Source organism: Cylas formicarius, unplaced genomic scaffold, assembly GCF_029955315.1.
Source record: "Cylas formicarius isolate icCylForm1 unplaced genomic scaffold, icCylForm1.1 PGA_scaffold_2__14_contigs__length_35257938, whole genome shotgun sequence".
NCBI lineage: Eukaryota > Metazoa > Arthropoda > Insecta > Coleoptera > Brentidae > Cylas > Cylas formicarius.
Window position 1 is genome coordinate 16,717,873 of NW_026844319.1, and position 26,142 is coordinate 16,744,014.

General features: G+C 35.0%; 1 protein-coding gene across 1 annotated transcript in view; it reads right to left on the reverse strand.

The window, feature by feature from the left end:
- Window positions 1–8,805: 8,805 nt before the first annotated feature.
- LOC132698536 (zinc transporter ZIP11) overlaps window positions 8,806–26,142 on the reverse strand; it is a 120,235-nt gene continuing 102,898 nt past the window's right edge. Inside the window, exons 6-7 of the mRNA XM_060664677.1 lie at window positions 20,896–21,054; window positions 8,806–10,672 (exon numbers count right to left, since the gene is read on the reverse strand). Of these exons, the coding sequence (XP_060520660.1) occupies window positions 10,594–10,672; window positions 20,896–21,054 (238 nt within the window). The 3' untranslated portion in view covers window positions 8,806–10,593. The remainder of the gene's footprint in view (window positions 10,673–20,895; window positions 21,055–26,142) is intronic.

Consider the following 26,142-nt stretch of genomic DNA (forward strand, 5'->3'; position numbering starts at 1 on the left):
GTTGTTGTCCGTGCGAAACGTAAAAGAAGTTGTTGTGCGCTGTGTAAATAAGTGAAAATATAGAACGTCGGACTGTGTTTATTTCCTCAGAACCTTAGACTAACGATAAATCCTACACCATAGTATACACATTTTGCTTATTGCAATTCACTTTTAATATCTTGTAACCAGTCAGACGTACAAAGACTTCAAATCTTGCAAAACAAAGCAATGCGAACTATTTTATCTTGTTCCCCATACACTCCTGTGCGTCTTATGCTTCAATCGCTTAGTTGAAATTGAAATTAATTGAAATATCTAACGTTGTATTGAGTTTCAAGATTCAACAGCAATTGCTACCCCCATACTTACAGGAGTATTTAATTTCAAGGTGCATGAAACATACTTATAATATCAGATCTAAAAACAACTTCGATATTCAGTTAACGAGAACAACACATATGCAAAAAAGTTTTTTCAATGATGACCTGAGACTATTCAATGCGCTGTCTTCCGATATTAAAAACTCACCCAATGTGCAGATTTTTCTAAAAAAATTGAGAAACATGTATCTGGACTTGAGCTTGATGATGTATACTACAAATTTTGCATTCTTTGTCGTTCTGTGAATGTATAGTTAAGTAGTTAAGTATTATTATTATTATAATCATTATTATTATTATTATTTGTTAAATTTACTATTAATGCTTATATTTTTATGTACATTTGTTTAAAATTTGTTGATGTTTAATAGCATATTTTGCTAATAATAAACTACATTCAATTTCAATTTAGGCAATACTCTTCACCTCACTCGTCCCTTGCCGCGTTCAGTTGGAGTTTTCGTTCTTTACCGATAAAAATTACATTTGCCTACAGTTTGGTTTATTCGTTTAACGTTCGCATATCGTAAAAAGCAACGAAGTTGTCGCGTCGCGTATGACGCGTCTCCGTGTTCACCACGTCGTCGCTTCCGCAAATTATTCGCGTGCGTCACGAATTATAGGAACGGCGATTTGCTTCCAACGCCGGAATACCGGATATAAAATATTACCGAGGCATTTTCTCTCCAACGAAGTCGAAAAAAAAACGGATTTGAATAATGGCGACCCTGAAAGGAATGAGTCAATCGCAAGGTGCGCGCGGTAGCTCATTAAAAATATGCAGATAAATCTCAAAGAGATTGTGTGCCGGTCCGTACCCCTCGTCGCGCACCCCTGCCGCCGCCACCGCCGCCGCCTCGCGTGCACTTTTAATTCGATTTTTATTCTAAAAATAAAATTACAACTTGTTGCGTAAACAGAGCTCTGCACGGAATTCGCCGCGTTCATTCATTAATTGCGACAATCAATGCCGTCGGGTTTGTTGTTTGAAAAAGCATGAATGAAAATGAAGGCGCGCGATTGTAAAAGGGCCTTTCGTAATCGTTGCCTCGTGTATATAGTAGATCCAGTTGAAAAAAATGACAGGTTGCATAAGACGTATTAAAATATCTGAGGCTATTAGTCAGTGCAAATAACATGTACTCGGAACAGGTGTCGACCGTGGCGGCCTAATTCGAACTTTTACTTCGATTTTCCTGGCCGCGCAGGAAACGGAAAAATGCCGGAAGAGCTATTCTTGAAACAGTGCGCTAATGTTCGTACTCAACGCTGGAAAAAAGTATGGAACCTTTTCATTATGTTTATGTTATTAATGCTAACTAAAGAAAAGGGACAAAAAAAACAGATAAATAAATTAAAAGAAAATAAATACAAAATTTATGACGAAGATATTTTGTTATATCAATTTTAAATTAAATCAAACCATTAAGTACTAGAAAATTATAATTTATGTGTTCAAAACTTTCCAAAGTTTACTACCGACCGGAAAAACGAAAAGAAAAAGGAGCTAGCAAGCAGGACAACGTTGGCTTAATGCGAGCGTACTATCTTGCCACGAACATGGAAACTGACAAAATAAATTATCGAGCAAGTCTAAAAGGGAAGTGGAATGAAATCAGACCAGATAAATCTGATGATGACTTCCTGGATGGAATATTCAATAAAATATAGAACGATATAAAATGTGCCGGCTCTCGTTGCCTAAAATTTATTTCACGATTAAGACCAAAGTAACCATCGAAAAAGCAAATAGTGACAGACAATGCGTAACTCTGGACGACTGCAGTAGCAAAGTTGTGGTTAATAACTATGGGGCCCCTCAGGGTGCCGTCATTGGGCCCCTCTTGAATAAGTTATATGTCTTGAGTCTGCGCTTAGCTGGATTGAAAACACAATATTATACACAACATAGCGAACAATGACTTAAAAGGATACTACTGGGTGTTTTTTTCCGATGTATAGAACTTAAAGTTGGAATTACTGTTCAAGATGGCGACCGATTTAACAGCTGTCAAGTGATTTATTCTCAGTTTGGTTTGGCAATTCATCATGAATAGACAGAATCACGCCTGAACAACTCTTGCAAATAAACCAATTTTATTTCGAAAATAATGGTTCTGTGCGGAATACGTATCGCGCACTACGTCCATTTTATCGTCGACAAAATCGTCCATCAGAGCAGTTAATTCGATTAACCATGGAACGCTTTCGCACCACGTTTACTCTTATTGATAACTCGCATCCCCAGAGACGCCGTACGGTGCGTACAGAAGAAACTATTGCTGCTGTAGAGCGTAGCATTGAGGAAGACCCGAATGAATCCATCCGCCATGGAGCACAGGAATTGGATCTGTGTCCATCCACTTTATGGAAAATTTTGCGGAAGGATCTTGGTTTACGTGCTTACAAAATCCAACTCGTGCAAGAATTGAAGAAAAACGATCATCAAGTAAGGCGTAGATTCGTCGAATGGGCCCAAAACAAGATTGCCGTTGTTCCCGATTTTCATAAGCGAATTTTGTTTAGCGATGAAGCGCACTTCTGGTTGAATAGCTACGTCAGCAAAGAAAACTGCGTAGATTCGTCGAATGGACCCAAAACGAGATTGCCGTTGTTCCCGATTTTCATAAGCGAATTTTGTTTAGCGATGAAGCGCATTTCTGGTTGAATGTCTACGTCAACAAACAAAACTGCCGCATTTGGAGCGAAGCTAATCCTCAAGTGTATGTCGAAACACCGTTACATCCAGAAAAACTGACTGTTTGGTCCGTACTTCTTCAAAAACGATGATGGCCAGAACGTTACAGTCAATGGTGATCTGTATAGAGCTATGATTACTAACACTTTCATTCCTGAACTGAATAACCATGACGAAGACGGCGCAACATGTCACACAGCTCGTGCCACAATCGATTTATTGAAAGACACGTTTGGTGATCGCCTAATTTCACGTTTTGGACCTGTGAATCGGCCTCCAAGATCTTGTAATTTAACACCGCTAGACTACATTCTGTGGGGCTATGTAAAGTCATTGGTCTATGCGGATAACCCACAAACGCTAGACCATTTGGAAAACAACATTCGCCGTGTTATTGCCGTGTTTTTGCCGATATAAATGTTAGAAAAAGTCATCGAAAATTGGACTTCCAGATTGACAGACATCCGCGCCAGCCGTGGTGGTCATATGCCAGAAATCATATTTAAAATGTAATGCCACAAGATTATCTTTCGGATAAATAAAATTCATGTCAATCGAATAATCCATCGTTGTTTTATTGCATCTTAAAGTTCTATACATCGAAAAAAAACACCCCTTACAACAGGCTATTAAATAACAAAATTGAAAATAAATATTGAAAAAACTAAACAGGCTATTCAATAACAAAATTAAAAATAAACATTGAAAAAACTAAACACATTTTATTTAAAAAAAATAAAAAATTATGCCTTTAACATTAAGATAAATGATTCTACTTTGAAATTAGTCGATAAAATAAAATATTTGGGGCTTATGCTTGACGAGCAGCTAAATTGGAATGCTCACGTTGGTCATATAAAGAACAAAATAGTTAGTTCCCTTAGTTGCAGCGTTATACAGATATAACTATTTTTTAAGTGAAATTGCGACATATAAAATTTATAATGCGTATTTCTTGTCGATTATAAGATATCTTATTGCATATTAAAATTTATCATTAAAATAATACAGAACAAAACTAAAAGCAACACTAAAATAACATATATCAATAAAATACACTGCTTAAGAAATCACACTGACATACAGTTACGGAATGCCGGAACAAATATAGAATTGCAAAATTCAATAAGTGCGGTCTCAAAAATATAATCTTTAATCCTTTTGTTAAAAAGTTAAAAAATATTTATTTAAGACTCGAACCTATTATTCAGTTAAAATTCTTTCAGTGCCAATGCTTAATGCATTGTTTAGAAAGTTACCTTAATTCATATCTAGATAGTAAAATAGTGTATTACAATATAATGTGTATATATGTATGATTTTCACATAATTAATTGAAATCCTGCTTGAATAGGCTCTTAGGGATCGGTTTGTTTTTTTGCGATAAGAGATTTGTGGCTGAAAATACGTATGACATTTTTTTATAATTTGTGTTCTCAATTATTCTGTTTTGGTTCTAAGGTGCAAATATCGTGTAAAGATAGTTTTATTTATCATGGCAGTCGCTGTTACCTTTCATCTGATTTTAGAGAAAAATTTAAAGATTCATTTAGATGGGGGAAAAAAGTCGGTAATTGCAGATTCGTGGTGATGCGAAGACCTCGTAAAACTGTCTCCAGGCTTGATAAAATCATTTTAAGGATATTGAAACTTGACCCCCGAAAATAATCCAGACAAATTATAAGATAGACAATGTGGTCTGGGATGTTTTTCTCTATCTGGGACAGGGCCAATCATTGAAGTACTGAGTAAAATGAACCGAATTTTGATATTAATAATCAACAGGAACTTTTAGTATCATTGAATCAGGGTGGTCGCAAATCCCTGCAGAAACCCTACAAAAATTGGCTGATTCTATGCCTAAAAGATGCCAGGCCGACTTAGATGCCTGAGGCTGTCATAAAAAATGCTAAAACTAATAAATAATGCTTTCATAAAATATTTTCCTATAGAATAATAAAACTCTCCCTACTTTTTTCCAACTTTTATTTGAAATTTCTTTCAGATATGAAAATATCAATCCGAACGAAAATAATTCTTTGTGAAGTAACCAAATACTGTTTTAAAAAATATTCTAATTGTGTAAACGGGGCCATACCTTGCAGAAACAGGTATGTCCATGATATTAAAATATTTCCATACTTTTTGTCTTCAAGTCGTTTCTATGGTCGTTACATATTTGTTGGTGATAATGACGACCTAGTGTTGATATGAAAGGCCTAAATTCATTTTTAAGCCTTATTGTGTGAGATATAATCGAGGAACATGTTAAGTCCCTAACCTTTTTCTAAATTAAAAGGAGGTCTGCCTGGGGGGTTCATCATCACGTGATTGTGATGTGACAAACGCAATTTTTTCGTTTAAATGAAGAAACGCAGACTAACGTAACGCCAATAAACGAGAACAAGCATAAATTAAAAATGTTAAATTCAAAATAACGTTAAAAAAATTAAGTTTTAACCCGTTAATAACCAATAAAGTGGTATAAACTTCCTATTGCTAGTAGATTATTCTCCTTCAAATCTATGAATGTTCGCAGGCTAGAATCAGTGTGGCAATATGGCTAATTTAAAAAGGTTTATGTTGTCAGTACCAAGCCCCTTTGTTAAGCAAAAATAAAAATCGTTATTATCCATAATAATTTGATTATTAATGCAAATATATACGGGCTATATTGAAACAAAAGAGAATTTTAATAGAATTTATGAAAAATTACGAAGAAGGAATTAAGTAAATTATGTTAGTGCAAACAAAAAATAATAACAACACCTAACAACAAAAACGTGTTGCCTTAAGAATATTGTTTACTATACAAATAACTGTGCAAGTTGGAAAAGGAATTTCTCTAAGCTGAACATAATTAAGAGCTTTTACGGTTTAGCCAATTTGACAATTGGGCATGAAATTGCTGATCTAATACTTAAAAAATTGATGTGATCTTTCAAATATAATTATACCATATGATTTTTGTTTCATGTAGAATCATAATAGTGAATGTATTGAAGATTTTATGATTTGTCAATCAAATTCTATTGTGTCATTATGTTAATTGAAACGTTCAAAAAAGCCCAGACATCAAAAGTGTAAATTCCATTAGTTCACTTTATTTATTTAAAAAAAAGTACTACGATTAACGGAGCTTGGTTAGGATGTCAATACTCAAAGGTATAAATTGAAGAAAAGTTCACTCTATTTATTTAAAGAAAAGAACTATGAAAGGTTAAGGGAGCTTGGACAGGATGTCAGTATTCAAAAGTGTAAATTGAAGCAAAGTTCACTCTATTTATTTAAAAAAAAAGAACTATGATAAATTAACGGAGCTTGGACAGGATGTCAGTATTCAAAAGTATAAATCGAAGAAAAGTTCACTATATTTATTTAAAAAAAGACCTATGATATATGAACCCAGCTCGGCCAGGATGTCATTATTCTGTTGATAATTAGAAAACTTTTATAGACCATTTTAAAAAATATGAAGGTTGCCTCGGAATAGCATAACAGTAAAACACTTTTACTGGAAAGCGATAAAATTGTGCGTTGACTATGAAAATACTAGAGAACTATAAAGCATTACCGAAGAGAGCAGAAGAAAACGTTTTATCTCGTGTGCTCGTTAAACTTTCATGAAAGGCCAACAGATATTACGGCGTATTCAGGAAAAGACACTAACAATAGTCCCCATTGGAAGCGAAGACAGAGTTTTGGAAAAAAGGTTTGCTAAACTTTTAATCATTCAATGCGCATAGAGAAGACTTCAAATTCCTCTTGAAGGAAACAAGAAATTAACGACTGGTTAAACGCCAAGAAAGTTTGATAAAGAAGAAACTATTACATATAGCAAATTTACAGATAGTTTCATGAAATATGCCGTCGAATAAAAAAAAACATAGTAGAACTGTGCTATACTAAATCCTATAGAACTTGTATAGGCGCAAGTGAAAGGGATTATAGCAAGACAATACGATAATCAAAATGAAATTAGTGTTTTATCCCGCCATTGACCAAGCGACCCCAGAGAACTGCAAAACAATTAGTTCATCTTGTCGTGTTATCGATCTTGACTACTTGACAGGACCGTTGCGACGACCCGTTGATTATAAAGTCAAGATGACAGTTCTTGAGATGACGAAGAATATTGTTTTTTTTTAAATACTTTAATTTCTGCACAATGTTTTTATTTTATTAAAATAATTTTTGGGACGCTTTTGGCACACCACTTCCAGTATGAATGGATAACTATACGAAAAAACCCCTAAATTGACCCAAACCCGGATGGTTTACCTGCACTTGGTACAAAGAAAAAAATTCGGTGAATTTAGTACCAAACAATGAAAGTGACTTAAGCATACCTAACGAAGTTTGATTACTCTACACCTTTCTGAAATAGACTGTATCACACTTTAGAAGAACTATAGCAATATACTTGCCAACTTGGATAATTCGCCTGTTACGATATTTAATTATCGCTTTATTTCATAGGGAATGCTTTTAGTTTTGATAGCTTGAAGGCAAAATGCAAATATGTCCTTTGAGTTATAGGTCTCTATTTTTGATTTAACTGTCAACGGATTTGGGGCTCAGCGCGAAAACTAAGGCATTCCTCAGCAGGCGAGGACAACATTACTTTAAAAATGCTTTTTTATGCCATTTCCTACCATTGTCAGGACTTTGGTTAAAGCGCGAAAAAACGAGTTAATGCGCACCTTGTCAACAATGGCATAATTCCAACAACAAAACGTCATATTGTATCTTATAGCATTGCTCCCAGTGGTCGGGTTTTAACAGTTAAGTTTCTCTAATGTGTGCAAGGTATAGCTAATGCACAATAAGCGCCGTTCCTATGTCACTTATTAAATAAAAAAGCTTAAAACAGGGTATTTTCGATATCACATAATTGCTGATAATATTTGAGTATTTTTAAGGAAAGTTGCAATTAAAATAAAAACATTTCGTCTAACAAATTATCTTTAGAAAATTCCTCAAGCAATAATTTTGTAAACGAAAACTAAAGAAAAAATCTAAATCCTACAATAATCTGTAATAACTAATAAAAACATTGATATTCGAATTAATTAATAAGGTATATATCATCAAATCGAACACAATTGATATATGTTTGCAAATTGATTTTAGTGGACATCGATAGACTAAAATCGTTAATCCGCCTCACCTTAAGTAGCATTTTTATTTGCCAATTCTAGAATATTAAACATTATACGAGATGATTTTTAAATTTTCGGCACTTCCGACGAATAATCAATAAAATTTTCTTTGTCCTTCTGTATCAGGATCATGTAGGGTCCTCCACTAAATATAAAAGAAAATCATTATAGGTTTTAACGTAGTCAAATTTCTAAAGATATAACACGAACTCCGCAATTTTAATTTTAAGCAGTGTTGCCGAAAAGTGTGCAAACGAATATATTAGTATTTCCAAACAATTGTCTAAATCATTTTCGTTTAACGCACATTAATATTCGCTTCAGTCGTTTCAACAAGTCAATTTTTAGTTCTGGTTTTCTATTTCAAAGAAAAGAGGATCTCAAATCATTAGCGACACACTACCACCAAACCCAGTAGTACGGTGTGTTCTGTATTGGGAACTTTAAAGTTTGTTATCATTATCATTTCAAAGAAATTGCTTACTTCACCGAACCTTAATATATCACTGGTCCAAACTATTACGAGAACGGAACAAAGGAAGATGAAATAAAACCAAAGGTGTCAAAAATAGTTACAGTCTTTATTAACATGAATAGGGCTCATTATCACAGTTGTAGTTGTTAACAATTGGCAGACTATATTATGAGTTGATTGCTATAACTACATGTTCATTATAAAAATACTCAACGTAAATCATAATTTACCCAAGTACTTGTTCTCGGTTTAAGTACAACTACTAAACTGTTCGTAAAACGTAAACATAAAACATTATAATATTATGGGCGCTTACGTTTCTTATAAGACTGTTTTCTTAAAATGCGGAGATCTTCATTGTATGTATATGCGGAGTACATCGGTTTTTCGTCAAAGTAAAATGCCACGCATTGTAAATATTACACAACGTAAAATATACTAATCTGTATAAATATATAAATTAACAATTCTGAACACAATAAAAACTGTGACTTTATATCCAAAAGACGATCTGACAAGTCCTTAAAGTTGGCGAAGCCAACATATCTGTCACATTCTAAAGGCACATAAATACCCGTTGCCAAACTGTGCAGCGTGTCCCATAACTTATCCGCCATCGGTAAAGATGGCGGAAAATGTAAGTTGTTAAAAGGTAATCTTATGTTAAAAATTGGCTGCAGGGCTTTAGACGTTCTGGAAGCAACTTAGGAGGTCACTGGATATAACGTCACTGATCACAAATAATGAAGTATTAAAGACAAAATGGTAGGTAATCCGTTAACTATACAGGGTGTTTCAGAATTCAGTACAAATATCCTTTTTTCTTTTTTTCGTGTCCTAATTTGTTTCGTTTCAGATTGTAGAAAAAAGAAACGATTTTGTTAATAAACTTTTAGCTGATTTTGACAAAACCTATTTGTCGTCATAAGGGTCTTTATTTTGCGTAATTAAAATAAAAGTATTCATTTCAGTGGCGTCCCAGAGGACGACCCCTATTTTTTTTGTTCCTCCTCCTAGGTTTTTAAAATAAAAATGAAAAACCGCTGCCCTGCGTGGTCTGAAGGATCTGATTTTTTAATTATTAACTCACAAACACACTTTTAAAATCATTTTAACAAAACTGTTGTATTTCTGATTGCTTGATTCAAAAAAAAAATTAAATCTTCTAAACATTAGTGGCGTACTATGATTTTACCTATAAATTCCAATTATCATTTTATTTTAATTAAACACAATGTAGTCAACCATGAGAGTAAATACGCGTGTCAAGTTTTGTCAAGATCAGCTACAAAATTCTTGAGTATTTAATACATTTTGACACCCCGTATCTCGAAAACGATCCAAGTTATTTAATTTAAGTTGAAATTAGGAAATATGCTTTGAAAAATATTACGTTCAATAAATTCATAAGTTACACTTAATATAATTAATGGAGACGCCAATAAATATAGATAACTTTCACAGTTTTATCTGTTGAAAACAAAACATTTATGGGGAATGGCATAAAGAAAGTGCCACTATTTAAGCCAAGAGAATATTTAGTTAACGGAATGACGGGCCTTTTTGTAAAACCCTGTATAATTGCACTAGCAAGTTTTTCTTATACGTATTCAGACATAAATTAAAGAAGAACAATACGATAAGAAAGACTCGAAGAAAAAGTTATTCAAAAAATAGGTTAATCTTCGCGGAAAAAAATCATCCAACTTTCCGGAAACCTCGCCCACAAAGAAAAAGAACAAACGATCTAATCCGCAATTATCCACCCATGGCCGTTTTTCAAACTTAACATTTCTAATATCAGGACAGGACACGTATGGGACGTTCACAAAAAACGAAACACAGAACAATCGGGTCTAAATCGACAATCTATGTTTTCTTTTTTGGGCTCATATATTAACCTAAACCTACGTCCAAGCTCATCATGACCAGGAAACCGATGATGGCACCCCAGGTGGCCAGCTTGCCATTTTCACTGAAATAAAAAAAAAGTGTAAGTACAGGGCACTCGAATGGGTGGGCAAGGATCAACTAACATTTTTGTTAATTACAGAAGAAATAATATATTGGGTTGTTCGGAAAGTCATTTCGTTTTTTTTTTGGGGAACATGAAAGACAGTTTTCGTATAATAAATAAATATTTTATTAAATTATTTATTGGCCATTCTGGTCCAACATCTTTTGCCATCTTTCTGGCAGTAACATAATTCCCCTCTCATAAAAGTTTTGGTCCTTGCTGGCAAAAAACTGGTCCAGGTGGTTTTTGACATCTTCATTTGAGGTAAAGGTTTTGCCATCCAAAAAATTTTGCAGGGATCGGAACAAATAGTAGTCGGAAGGCGCCAGATCTGGAGAATATGGTGGATGTTGCAGTACGTCCCATTCAAGCTGTAAAAGTTTTTGGCGAGTGACCAAACTTGTGTGAGGTCTCGCATTATCCTGGTGGAACACTACACCCTTCCTGTTGATTAATTCGGGCCTCTTCTCTTTAAGTGAATCATTCAATTTGTCCAGTTGATGACAATAGACTTCTGAATTAATCGTTGTATTGTCCGGCAAAAGCTAAAAAAAAAAGATTCCTTTGACATCCCACCAAACGGAGAGCATCACTTTTTTTTGGTGAATGTTGGCTTTTGACACGCTTTGAGCCGGTTCATCTTTTCTGCTCCATGACCTCTTGCGTTTAACATTGTTGTATACAACCCATTTTTCGTCCCCAGTAATAATCCGCTTCAAAAATGGATCATTTTCTTGACGTTTGAGGAGCGAATCACACACGTCAACGCGACGACACAAATTTCGCTCCGTAAGGACATGGGGCACCCACACATCTAGCTTCGAGGTTAAGCCCATGCCTTTCAAATGGCCATAAACAGTCGAATTCGACAAATTTAATCTCTCACCGATCTCTCGTGTGGTTATTCGCCGATTTGCATCAACTAATGCCTTTATCGCATCTTTGTTAGCTTCGACCGGCCTTCCAGACCGTGGTGCATCTTCGACATCAAAATTGCCGGATCGAAATTTTGCAAACCAGTTCTGGCACTGGCGTACTGTACTTCTCCATACACATCCGCCAATTTTTTTCTCGCTTGGACAGCATTTTTACCTTTTCTGAAGTAAAAAAGTAAAATATGACGAAAATGCTGCTTATTGCTCTCCATATTTAAAAGGGCATCAACCAAAAACTACTGCGTAGAATTAATAGAATTTTTTCACACACAAGCCTTGCAATATCAGCTCTCAAGACATATAATGGTTACGCGGCTTAAGTGTGAAGTTGGTTTCGAAAAAACGTAATTAAGTCCCCTGACGGGAAAAAACGAAATGACTTTCCGAACAACCTTATATTTCGTTGTTGGCGACTTTATAGTAACGGAAGTTTGTTAAACGCCATTTTAGTCATGAGTTTGAATTCACAGGAACGGGGAAATTGTTTAATAAACCACCGTGTTGCTTTCTACAATAAATTAAATTTGTGCCTCAGTTTACAGGCTCTTTCCCAATGTCATCCACGCTCAGTATCCGGTGTTCCATTTCATTTCCTGACACCCCCATTTTGTATTGAAGGCGAACGCAATCTCCTCCCGATTCGTTAGTTAAATATTATCCCCGCTTATTGTGGAAATTTGTAATGTCGAACAAAATAATTTACAAGGGACGGCAAGGTAGCCGTCCCTATGCAGAAAAATTCATTTATCTCATAGCGTTGGAAAAAAGTTACTTTACGCCATTACTGGGCAGGTATCTTTTTTTGTATTTGCCTCGCGTTTCCAAAAACTCGGGGCAGTTGCTTGACGAGACGTGTGAGTCATCGGTAAAAATTGTATGCTAATAAAATTGTTGTTAACGAAATGAGATACAGACGGAACGATTTAAAAGAAACAATAACATCGTGTGAGTGGCGTATGTTGTCATTGTATGGGTCACAAAAACTGGCTGTGATGAATCACGGGTAATATTGTCCACTGCACGCGGGCTTCATGTATACGGGGTGCACTCACTACGCATGGTGTATATAACGATAATTTAAGCCCTCAAGTAATTATCCACTATAAGACATAAGAACACAAAATATTACATTAAGAAATGTGGTTGATGATGAAGATGAAAAGATACAGTAGTGGAAGTTGTAGGGTATGGTGTTCCTTAGGGGACTGTTTTCGACCACGTTGTTGATATTTCACGTCGATGACTGGTTTAAAGGAGAACTGATATGTTTTGTAGGTCACTGTGCCATACTTTACACTACCTAGTCTAGCGATTCACCGCAAATACTTAAGCGGTTCAGTAGTCAGCCGTCAACTTTGAAAAGACAAGTTTTTTTATACTCTTCGGTTGCCATCCCGACTCTCTGCATGATATTAAACTTAATATTAAAATAAAATTAAATTATTTAGTCTCCATCTAAAACAAAAATAAGATATTACGTATTAAAATCTTTAATCACAAATCTTAAAGAGTAAAGAAAAAAGTTAAAATTTATAAAGATTTTACACCTGTTGAGCCAGATTTAACACATTATGCAGCAATAGTTTGGTGGAGGACATTATGTTTAGAGTAGGACATATTAAAATGATAAAATAAGCTTATATCAATTTTTATGTTGGCAACTTGGTAAAGGGGAGACCAGACCAACGAAGCATACTCAAGTATACTTTTTACTAATGAGTTGTACAAGGTTTCAAAAGTGTTTATTTGTTGAAAATTTGATCCGTAGCTGTGAATAAAGCCCAACATTAGACACGAACTTTTCGTTGTGTTCGTATATGTATTTCGAAGCTGATTTGTTCGTCTAAAATTACGCCCAGATCTTTAATTTGCTTTTTTGTGCTTATATTATATTATTGAGTCGAGAATTATATTTTAATGGATATTTTTTTCGTGTAATCATTTTTTTTAAAACAGAATCATAGTAAAAAAAACAGCAATACTCTACATAAAAGCAGGATCAAATATAGTTATCGATTAATAGTTATATTATGCGGTGCGGTGCGGTGAACGGCATTTGGCTCACGAGTTTAATAAACGAGTGATTTAAAAAGCGTATCGAACGTGTTCCATACTATACTTTTTCTACGACCGTTAGTTTTTGGGTACAATTGCTCAAAACAACACGAATACATTCACTGACATGACCGTCAGAACTGGTAATCGTCAAAATTCAAGGCGTAGGAAATATCTCCGAAAACATCCGATGGCTCCCAATCCGGTGCGGTAAAATCCCGGAAATGTCCGAAGGGGCTCGGATCGGTGGGAAACGAAACTGACGTGGTAAAGTGACGCTTCCCATACGCTAGATCGGTAGGTAATTAGGCATTTTACAGACGGGAGTTGAAATACATCTTTCTGGTTAATTAAGAAAGGTCATGCTCTGCTAATTCAAAGGTATAGTTAACGCACAAAGGTGACAAATATATTGTAAACTCGATCAACTGCATATATCTAATTATTTCAAACCAAGACCCAACTAATTATCTATAAAATAATTTTTCTGCTGACAGCAATAAAATAAAAAATAAATATATGTAAATTACCACCGATAAGAACTACTGTGTTATTTTCCTTGCTACAATATTCGAAACATTTTAATACCCTTTAAAATTCAAATAATTTACAGCCTTACGTCACAGAATAAACTACAACCAAAAGGATAACTCTCAGTTTTGGCGTGAAACTTTGCCTAGCCTAAAAATTAAGATAAAACTCGCCCATGAAGTGCTGGCCACTATTCAATTCATTGCAAGCTTTAGTCAAGATCGGTGACTGTTCGTATGTTAAGTAGGAGTACGCAATAAATGTAATACTTTGTTCAACTCCCTTCTCTAAAATATCTAATTATACACTTATCTAGCGTGCGGGAAGCGTTACTGCGCCACGTGTGTTACTTGTATCACGGATTCGAGCCCCTTCAGACATTTCCGGGATATTACCTCACGGGTTTGGGAGCAATCGGATGTTTTCGGAGATTTTACCGCACGATTTGAATTATGAAGTTTTTCAATTCTGACGGTCATGTCACTGAATGCATTCGTGTTTTTTTGCAAAAATATACCCAAAAACTAAAGGTCGTAAAAAAGGGAGAGTACGAAATACACCTGGTAAACTTGTTAAGTCACTAGTTTATCAAGCACTCGCTTCACTCGTGCCAAATATTTTTACAAAAACGAAATCCAATTTCTACTTTTAAATTGGCACGTAGCGCCCTTTAAATTTTCCTATAAGATAAAATCGGCAAAATATTTTTTTAATAATGCCGGATATGTATTGCTTAATTGACATTGACATTACTGATTGTACCACGACGCCCCCGTTCTAGAACATCACAAAGTACGTCTAATTTTTCCATCAATTTTATCTTGTTGAAAGAAACGAAAAAGTAAACCAAACAGGGAACGGACACTCCTTACGCCATGAAAATAGCAATTTTTAAAAAGGACAGGATCCTTTAATATCGTTTTAAAATTAATGTACTAGGTGTGCGATTGTTATTACAGCCCATCATTAGGGCACGTATATTCCGAACATTGTTTACATGCTTCTTTCGTTCTTGCAGTTGGCAACATCGGCCGTTCCGTCGTTATCTCGCGCAGCAACAAACGTTGAACTTTGGTCCCGCCATTCAGGAAATGCACCACAGACGACGAATGTTGAACGACGCACCGCCATGCTACAGCATGTCTTTATTTATCGGGTGTCCCATAATTAAAATCATAGGCCCTAACTTTTGATTTTTTTTCCGAAAAGAAAAAAAATACCTTCGAAAAACACCCCTCACGACACCCCGTTATTTTTTGAATTTTTGAAATGATTTAAAATATCCGGTTTTGAAATACTATTATGATACACCACAGTTCGTTATTATTAAAAAAATATACTTATCGATAAGATTGACAGATTGTTCATTTTAACAATTCTCAAATTTGGCCTTTCTGCTAAATTTGTTGATGATTGTTTTTCACAAAAGTTGATTCTATGATTCTGTCAAGCTCATGGCAAAATGCAAAGTAATCAAATTCCACAAGACACAGAGTTTTCAATAACTGCAATTTATCTAATTAAAAATACTCCACTGGACAATATTGAATCCATATTTAGCAACGCTTAGACGTACATGCTGTCTCAGCATGGTAAATCTACAGTTTGCTACTTTGCTGATTTATAATCTATGAGATTTGTTCACGCTGAAGGCATCCATTATGTGCACCTCTGTAGGACATTCAACTTCTCAAGAAGGAAGCAGAAGGACCTTATACTTTATCCGCAAAATCATCATATCGGGTCTCGCAATACCTGCACCAATCAATTTTTTCTTTAAAAACCTCACAGTCTCGACAGTACATTAATTGCAATTAAAACCAGTTGATGCTGGTCTCTTTTTTCCTTCGCTTGAAATAATAATTAGTATATTGTAACTAAATGGATTTTATGTAACTTATGCAGATCTTGTTGTCATTCTTAAGTACTTTACTGCGACTTTTAAATAGCCTTGACCGGTAAATATATAATTATCATAATAATAAATTGTTTATTACCCATAAGATGCCAACTTTTACCTTGATATAACGCTATGTTCAATCGAGTATCGGACATTTCAGTTTTACAGTATTTCCTTCATGTTTCAATTTGGAATAAATAAAACTTTATGAGCTCTATCGAAATAATATGTGTGAAAGAATTTGTAACATTTAATTAAGTTTGACTTATGGCATTCATTTCCTAATTTAAAAGATTTTATTTAATTTAATGTAATAAATCAGACAACGTTAGTCTGATAAAACAATACATTAACCTGCAAGAGTAAACTGAGGAAAAGCAGGGAAGATGAATCAAGATAGTTGACTCCAATTGAAATTGCTTTTGGTTAGCTTCTAAACTAGACTAAGACTTATGGACAATTTTCAACGAAATGTTATATTTTGAAAATGCTCGTTGTCATGTCCCTTTTTTCGCAAACAGTATTTAGTTTTCTTAGTTTTTTTTCTCTAGTAAAGAGATGTTAAGAAGCTGTTCTGAGAGATACTGTCGGTTAAGTTCAAATATAACATTCAGAACTATTTCCTGAATACCGCCGTGAATCAACTCAAAGCGTAAAGTAAGATTTTTCTCTCATTAAAAAAAGGTGTCTAGAAATGAATTTCAGGTGGGTGTCCAACGGATTCCACAAACACAAATCGTACTTACATTAACACGTTATCGCAAAAAGAGAAATAAAAATGTTTCTTCTATAAACCAAAAAACACAAAAGTGCATAAGCAAATACATACATATCCAAGTGAAATTTGCAGATAATACTAAATAAAATACCTTAGGTGGTAAATGATAATTTTTTCAAGTGCTGAAAGTACAAGTAAAAATGTCCATTTCCTTTTTTCGCCTGTTCGCTAAACTACACATTCGGAATAGTGGGGAGATCATACGCTACTTCTATTTGTGAAATAGGGGCTAGAGTTGAAACTTTTGCTACTCAGAAGAAAAGAACAATCAATTTCATAATGAACTAATTTATAAAATAACGTTAATGTAGAATTCTTCTCTCTTCTCTCGTTTCATAACGAAATTCTTGAAGTAAAGTTTGATATGAAAGTTTTTATTTGTTGAAAATTTTATCCGTTCCTGAGAATAAAACCCAGCATTACACACGCCCTTTCGTTGTGTTACGTATATGTGTTTCGAAGCTTATTTTTCTGTTTACAGTTACGCCCAGATCTTTAATTTGCTTTTTTGTGCTTAATATTACATTATTCAGTCGATAATCATAATTTAATGGACATTTTTTTCGTGTAAACTTAAATTTAAAACATTTTTGTACACTAAAGGATAATTTGTTTTCACTGGCCCATTCTTGTGCTCTATGCATATCCTCTTGGAGTAAAAAACAGTTTTGTAAAATGCCTTCAACTAATTTACACTCATAACTCTGAAGAGCATTTGTTAGGTCAAAAATTTTGTAGATAATACTCTCGATTGGATTTTTTGTAGTTTTTTCTGTTTCTGTTTTTTTTTTGTATATCAACTATAATCTATTTTGTGTACCAGGGTGAATATATCTTAGATTTAGATCAATAACTCCATACAATATGTTATAGAATTTTTATGTAATACTGTTAACGGCCGTATGTGTCGTTAATTCGACCCAATGATTTAATAAGTTATAAAATTTTTAAAAAATCTGCTTTTTGGCATTGAATATTTTAGTTGGTTTTCATGATACGGAGAATATTTTTATCTGAAAAAATAGCGGGGGCTGGTCAGCGTGCTCCTCCACTAAGCTCCAGTAGCATTTTTTAAGTTTATGTCACAATTAGTTATTACTAAATCTAATATTCGATTTAGGTTGTTTAGCATATTATTAAACTAGAAATATTACATTATTCAGTCGATAATCATAATTTAATGGACATTTTTTTCGTGTAAACTTAAATTTAAAACATTTTTGTACACTAAAGGATAATTTGTTTTCACTGGCCCATTCTTGTGCTCTATGCATATCCTCTTGGAGTAAAAAACAGTTTTGTAAAATGCCTTCAACTAATTTACACTCATAACTCTGAAGAGCATTTGTTAGGTCAAAAATTTTGTAGATAATACTCTCGATTGGATTTTTTGTAGTTTTTTCTGTTTCTGTTTTTTTTTTGTATATCAACTATAATCTATTTTGTGTACCAGGGTGAATATATCTTAGATTTAGATCAATAACTCCATACAATATGTTATAGAATTTTTATGTAATACTGTTAACGGCCGTATGTGTCGTTAATTCGACCCAATGATTTAATAAGTTATAAAATTTTTAAAAAATCTGCTTTTTGGCATTGAATATTTTAGTTGGTTTTCATGATACGGAGAATATTTTTATCTGAAAAAATAGCGGGGGCTGGTCAGCGTGCTCCTCCACTAAGCTCCAGTAGCATTTTTTAAGTTTATGTCACAATTAGTTATTACTAAATCTAATATTCGATTTAGGTTGTTTAGCATATTATTAAACTGGACCATTCCTAAGAAATGTATGAACTGTATATTTACGACTTGTGTTACGTGGCTATTATCTGCAATGTTCACCAACCCCGTTATATTAAAATCCCCCACGAAGACAAATCGGGCATCTAGTCCTAATTCTACTACACTACACTCGATTTTTTCAAACACACTTTGGTCAGCCTCACAAGCCATTTTGGGCGGAATATACAACGCATATACATAACTATATTGAGAATAATAAGTATACTTTAGCCAAATATCCTCGATATGCCCATCACTACATCTTACGTTATATCTTAAATCCAATAATTCGTTATCATAAATCCCAGTACGATCAGAACAACACAGAGTCAACTTAAAATTGAGTAACTTAATTAAACCTTTGACAATTTTGATAAAAAACTTTCAACTCAAAAAAAAATTCATTAATAGATATTAATTTGGTAGTAAAAATATCGTGAATGAGCAGAAAAGAAAAAAAAACTGTAGCTGATAATATGGCCATCTTAGGGAAACACTAGTTGCCCACAACATTTCTATTATCTGAAATTCGATAGTAGTGACCCTGGTGGGCGCAAACGTTCACTCGTTAGCATAATTCTCGGCAGATCGGTAAACACATTTCGGTATCTTTATCGATCGTATTCTTTATCAACTGACTGTTGAGAACGTCTTGTCTTGCTCTCCCTCTCCGTGCTGAACGGCCTCTGTCACAGCGATTCCAGGAAAAAGGCGTCGGGGTCCGATGTTTCTTATCAGCCTCGGTCTTTTAAAGAATGAAAATAAAACGTCGTCGGAAGATAAACGCGGCTCGAATTACGCTCGCCCAGTATACAAGCGTGTATTCCGAATCATTCATATTGTTACACGCGCGGTGTTGCCGGATTTATTTCGAATGACGTTTCCACCAGAGATTAAAAAACGGGTCAAGTTGCTACCCCCAAACCCCACCTTGAATTTTTAATATTTTTGTTATCGCAATAAATTGCGCTCGATTTGGGCTCAAATATTCTATAATGTTCAAATATTCTATAATGTATTTAAGTTGTGCTACCGTTTAGTAACCAACCAAGTTGACCGATGGGCCCCGAATATTTGTTGCATGCAATCAATTCTATTTGAAACGAAAAATCGTCAGAAAAGTATTTGGGCCCCACTATGACCCAAAAACCGATATAAAATAAAACACGTCAAGAGCTCTACAGCAATAGTGACATTATTCTAGAGATCAAATCCCAACGACTAAGTAGGGACGAACATGTACGGATGAGGATGAGGCTCCAATGGGAACAATGGGAAAAAGGCCACTCGACTGTCCCACAATGCGTTAGAGAGATCAGATCAGACTTCCAAAAACATGAACATCCCTTTTGACCATGGATAAATGGAAGATCGTGTCAATTGGCAAAAAATTGGTCAATCAGCCAAAACCCACCCATCAGGAACGTAGTGCTTAATGATGCTGACGACGACTCAACTCTATTTGATTTATGCTGAGTTGTGCAACTACGTATTTGGTTTGTGTAGCCCTTTAAGTTCTGGATTATCAAGCTTTTTTTTTGTTTCAATTGGCTAAAAAATCAAAGTAAATTTGGAGGATCAAAATATTTGAAAGTTTCAATTGTTTTACATTTTCTATATATTTTCGTACGTAACATTTGTTCGTAAATATTAGTAACAATTTGTTTAGTTCTTAATTACAAAAATGATAAAACTATATAGTTTGTTAGTTTGAAGTATCCTCTAGTAAACAGTTCACCCTCTAGAAATTCAAGACATAATTATTAGAGTTATCTCTTTTTAGTGTTAAAGTGATGACAGAGAACACAATCACTGTCTTTCTCTCAATGTTTGAGGTTAGAATCCATAGAAGAACGAAGAGTATAAACGTTATCAATGTTGATCAGCAAGAGTACGCCCGTTATCATTCTTATTCACATTACAAAATGTTAGCTTTAAAATTTTATCTCTCTCTGTCTCTCTCTCCCCCTATAGATATATACGGTGCCTCTTTTATTTGTGTTTGCCTGTTACTTAGCGCTGGCGGGCCATCATTTTACCAGGAATCGCATTAAGTGCCAAACAAACCGAGGAATGTTATCCACGGTATATGTGTGTGCACAAGAAGTAGATTTCAAAGTGTGACCGAAGAAGGCACGTGTTAGAAATACCCGGTGGTCCTTTTCGAAGCGGTGTTATTTTAAAAGTTGAACTTACTTCGTGTTTGCCTCGGGAATGATGTCATCCATGACCACGTAGATCATGGCACCGGCGGCGAAAGATAAGGCGTACGGTAACGCAGGTTGGGCCAAACTGACGGCAACGGCGCCCAACACCCCGAAGATGGGCTCCACCATGCCACTAAGTTGACCGTACCTGCAACCAAGCGACGTTTTATTTATAAATGTCGATAAACCATTCACAAAGATATATACGAGCCATTGCCGGTCTAACAGGCACCAAGAAGCAACGACGGAAGCAGTGGAGTCTAATAAGAGACTTAAAGCTCTATAACTGAAGGGCGCACGACATCCTTTGGATGGCTAAATGCTAACTCTCTTAAACTACCAGTCCATCAATAGGATGCATACTTACACATATAAAAAAATAAAGTCAATAGAATCGAGCAATTAGTAAAAGCTAATAATATAATATGAAGAAGTTTTGATAACCCAGTTTCTAGTTGAAAATATTGCTCCCCGGCGACATCTCTTGTCATTTTTACTCCATCATAATCTGTCTCAAACCCTTTTTCTTAGGCGTGACACATAAGCGGTGAGAGAAAAAACGTAGCAGTGTTATTCAGTGACTTTCAGTTGTTCAGAAAAGTGCCCAATCAAAATCCAGCAAATTTGCAGCATTATTTAGAGATAATTTAAGAAACTTAGGGATGCGCTTGGTTATTTTTGCCTCCGTATACTGTAACTTTTGTTACCTATTGTTAAATATTGTTGAACTTCATTTAGCGACTAAAGGGCGAAAATTAATTTAGCGTTTAAGAATAAAATTTTATAAGAATGAGTTCAATTCACTTCGAAACTCCAAATGATCGGTCCCAGGATGCAAAATGGACACGAATTATCGAGATGCAATTCTTGTGCAGGAGCGGCTTGTATTTACTTACGCTTAGGTTTTGGCCTCCGAGGATTAATTTACCACTTTTAGTTATCTTTTCAAATGTAGAAAACTAAACTTAAGCCATAACATGAAAATAGCACTCAACTGAAAAATATTAAACGATCAGTAAGTAATATATTGTTCGTAAACCATTTTGGTCACTTGTATTCTTTAAAAAAAAATCCGGAAATATTTTTTATTCTCGTCTTAATTTCCGCACTCTCTACTTCCAAAGAAATTGCAATGCCATTCCAGGCATTATACTTTTTATTTTTTGTTGCACCATGTATGCTTAATATCCCAAAGTTAGGGATATTCTTGTTTTTTTCGTTACTCCACTATATCAAAATAAATAAGAACTAAAAGTTCAGATTTTCACGAAATTATATATTATGACATGACAATTGTTTCGACAACACCGTGTCTTTATCAAATGTACATTTGATGAATGAATGAATGATTGACATTTGATAAAGACACGGAGTTGTCGAAACAATTGTCATGTCATAATATACAATTTCGTGAAATTCTGAACTTTTAGTTCTTATTTATTTTGATAAATGGCTTTCATCAAGTAAAAGCCACCTCAGTTCAACTCCACTATATACCAAATTTATTGATAACCGTTAGGTAAACGAATAAGCTCACACCTTGTAAACTGCACGACTTGAAACGTACAAATCACAAAATATAGATACTTCAATGTACCAATAAATTGATTCGGTAAAGACCTTTTTTGACATGTTTATAAATATTGTCGAAACCTGAAACAAAGTCGGAGACTTTAATCTACGACATGAAATGTCGTTGACTTTACTTTTTCTACTTCAGCAACATTGTTGCCCACACTAGTGGGCGGTAAATGTTACTTTGGCTTTACAATAAAGATTGAAATGGCAAGAACCTGCGAATCTATTAAATATACATCCCAATATTGGTGCGTAGAAAGATTGGACTGCTCGATGTTACCCAAAAATAGTTTTTCTACTCTCGTCTGTAATTTCTTTAATTAATTTCGGAGATATTTCCCTCGCCTTGATTCTGACGGTCATGTCAGTGAATGTATTCGTGTGTATTCGTTCGGGTAAAAACTAACGGTCGTAGAAAAAGTATACTATGCAACAAGTTCGGTAAACTTTTTAAATCACTCGTTTATAAAACACTCGCTCCGCTGCGCGCCGCTCGTGTCAAATACATTCGTGAGTCAAATGCCGTTTACCACACTTGTTGCATAAAATAAGGGGTGTATTTTTTCGAAGTATAGAACTTTAAGTTGCAATAAAACAACGATGGATTATTCGATTCACATGAATTTTATTTATCCGAAAGATAATCTTGTGGCATTACATTTTAAATATGATTTCTGGTATATGATCGCCACGGCTGGCGCGGATGTAGTCCAATCTGGACGTCCAATTTTCGATGACTTTTTCCGCATAGACCAATGACTTTACATAGCCCCACAGAAAGTAGTCTAGCGGTGTTAAATCACAAGATCTTGGAGGCCAATTCACAGGTCCAAAACGTGAAATTAGGCGGTCACCAAACGTGTACTTCAATAAATCGATTGTGGCACGAGCTGTGTGACATGTTGCGGGGTCTTGTTGAAACCACATCTCCTGGACATCATGGTTATTCAATTCAGGAATGAAAGAGTTAGTAATCATAGATCTATACAGATCACCATTGACTGTAACGTTCTGGCCATCATCGTTTTTGAAGAAGTACGGACCAATGATTCCACCAGCCCATAAAGCGCATCAAACAGTCAGTTTTTCTGGATGTAACAGTGTTTCGTCATACATTTCAGGATTAGCTTCGCTCCAAATGCGGTAGTTTTGTTTGTTGACGTAGCCATTCAACGAGAAGTGCGCTTCATCGCTAAACAAAATTCGGTTATGAAAATCGGGAAGAACGGCAATCTCGTGTTGGGCCCACTCGATGAATCTACGCCTTACTTGATGATCGTTTGACTTCAACTCTTGCACGAGTTGGATTTTCTAAGCACGTAAACCAAGATCCTTCCGCAAAATCTTCCATAAAGTGGATGGACACAGATCCAATACCTGTGCTCGATGGCGGATGGACTCATTCGGGTCTTCCTCAATGCTACGCTCTACAGCAGTAACAGCTTCTTCTGTACGCATCGTATGGCGTCTCTGGGGATGCGAGCTATCAATAAGAGTAAACGTGGTGCGAAAACGTTCCATGGTTAATGGAATTAACTGCTCTGATGGACGATTTTGTCGACGATAAAATGGACGTAGTGGGCGATACGTATTCGGCACAGAACCATTATTTTCGAAATAAAATTGCACTATTTTCAAGCGTTGTTCAGGCGTGAGTCTATTCATGATGAATTGTCAAACCAAACTGAGAATAAATCACTTGACAGCTGTTAAATCGGTCGCCATCTTGAACAGTAATGCCAACTTAAAGTTCTATACATCGAAAAAAAAACACCCATTACTATTTCTATAATTGCGATGAAAAATTAGCACAAATTTCCAGTTCCTCATTGTCATCTTCAATATTTTAATGGATTAAGCAATTCCAATGCGGAATATTTGCCGCTTTGCTTGCTTTAACGAAAAGTTATTTCGCTATTTCTTCTGCCTAGTTGACTTTCAATGACTCCGAAAGAGAGGCATTCTTTCCTTGTTGTTTCAACGCTCTCTTACGTAACTTTTTTGGTCAAATTTACTTCCGGGTGTGCAAGAATATATTTTTCATCTTATTTATCAATAATCATAATCAAGAACTTTAATGTTTAGTTCGCTTGAGATTTGATTAAAAAAACTTTTCCAATTTTCAGGAAATATGTCCGGGAAATTTTGCAATTTATCAATAGAAAACAGCGCAGGCATTGCGATTGTGATGCGTGGCGCGAAGCATTTGGTCGAACTTCTAAGCATTTCTTTTGATTTTTTTTAAGCCTATTTGGTTCCCAAAAAGGCGTCCGTCCAGAATTTTCATCATGCAATTTTTGCGTTATGAGTTCCGGCACGTTCTACCGCTTTATAAATATACGAAGTCGTAAACATGCCGCAGCAGCTTTCGGTGTATTTGTTCGGATACCGCCCGCAATAAATACAATATGCAAATCGTTCAAAAATTCAAGCCAAGTCGCCATTGTTTTACTCTCGTAACCGTGTAGACTAATATCACCAAGCAGTCTACCAAAAATGTACGGGAAAGATAAAAAGCAATTTTATCCAAAACAATTTTGGTTTGTTCTGGACCCGGGCTCAAACTTGTTTGCAAATTCACAGCACAAGAATAATAACTGTTTGTTTCATCGCCTAACAGATGATATATTTCAATATATCCTCGTTTCCATGCGGGATGTAAAGTCTGTTCATAGATATAACAAAGTGACTAACTGAAACGAATTAAGGAAAGACCCGGACAAGCTGTAAGAATGAAATATGGCCCACCTTTGCTTAGTATTTAATTATTTGGGGTTTTGTTAGGAAAGATACTAAACAATATTTATTTATTTATTTATGGATTTATGTTTAAATCTAAAATAAAATTACAAATTATTTTTATTACCTACTTAAATTACTTAAAATTATTCACATAATATATCAGCATCACTATCGCTATCATCGCCTGTTCTAATTATTATTTGTTCTATATTATTTGCAATATGGACATACGATTGTTCTGCTTTTTCTATATGTTTAACAGAATTAGCCTAACTTTGTGGAGGGATGTTAAAAACTTCGGTTTCTATAAGTTTGAGGACATTGGAGTTAACACGGGGAAAAACATTGTTACGACGAATGGCAGATATCAGTTGGTGCCAAACATGTTCAATGGGATTAAATATACAGTGGTAAGGTGGAAGCCTTAAAACTGTATGCCCTAGATTTTTTGCATAATTATCACAGACGTATTCCTTTTGTAGGTTCAAGCTTTTAAGAACCTCAATTAATTGCCTTCTTAATCTTCGTGAAAACAAATGTCGTTATTATACATGTAGTTTTGGATTGTTGCATTGTCCACTATAATAACGCTATTAGGAGGAATGTTTGGAACTAGTTTGTTTTTAAACCAACTTTCAAATAAATCAGCGGTGGTGTCTTCATGGTAATACAGAGAAGAGTCTTTAATATGTTACGCAGACAGAGAAAGTCCATTTGGAATCCAACCATCTTTAGAGCCAACATGCAAAATAATTATTCTTTTACCTATTTTTGATAGCGCGTTTGTTTTACACTTATCAGTTGAGTCAACCCAACCGGGGTATCATAAGTGTCGAACCAGGCTTCATCCAAGTAAATAATTAGTTTTTGTTCTTCCAGTCGTCATTTCCGAATCCTTAAAGATTCCATTAAAACT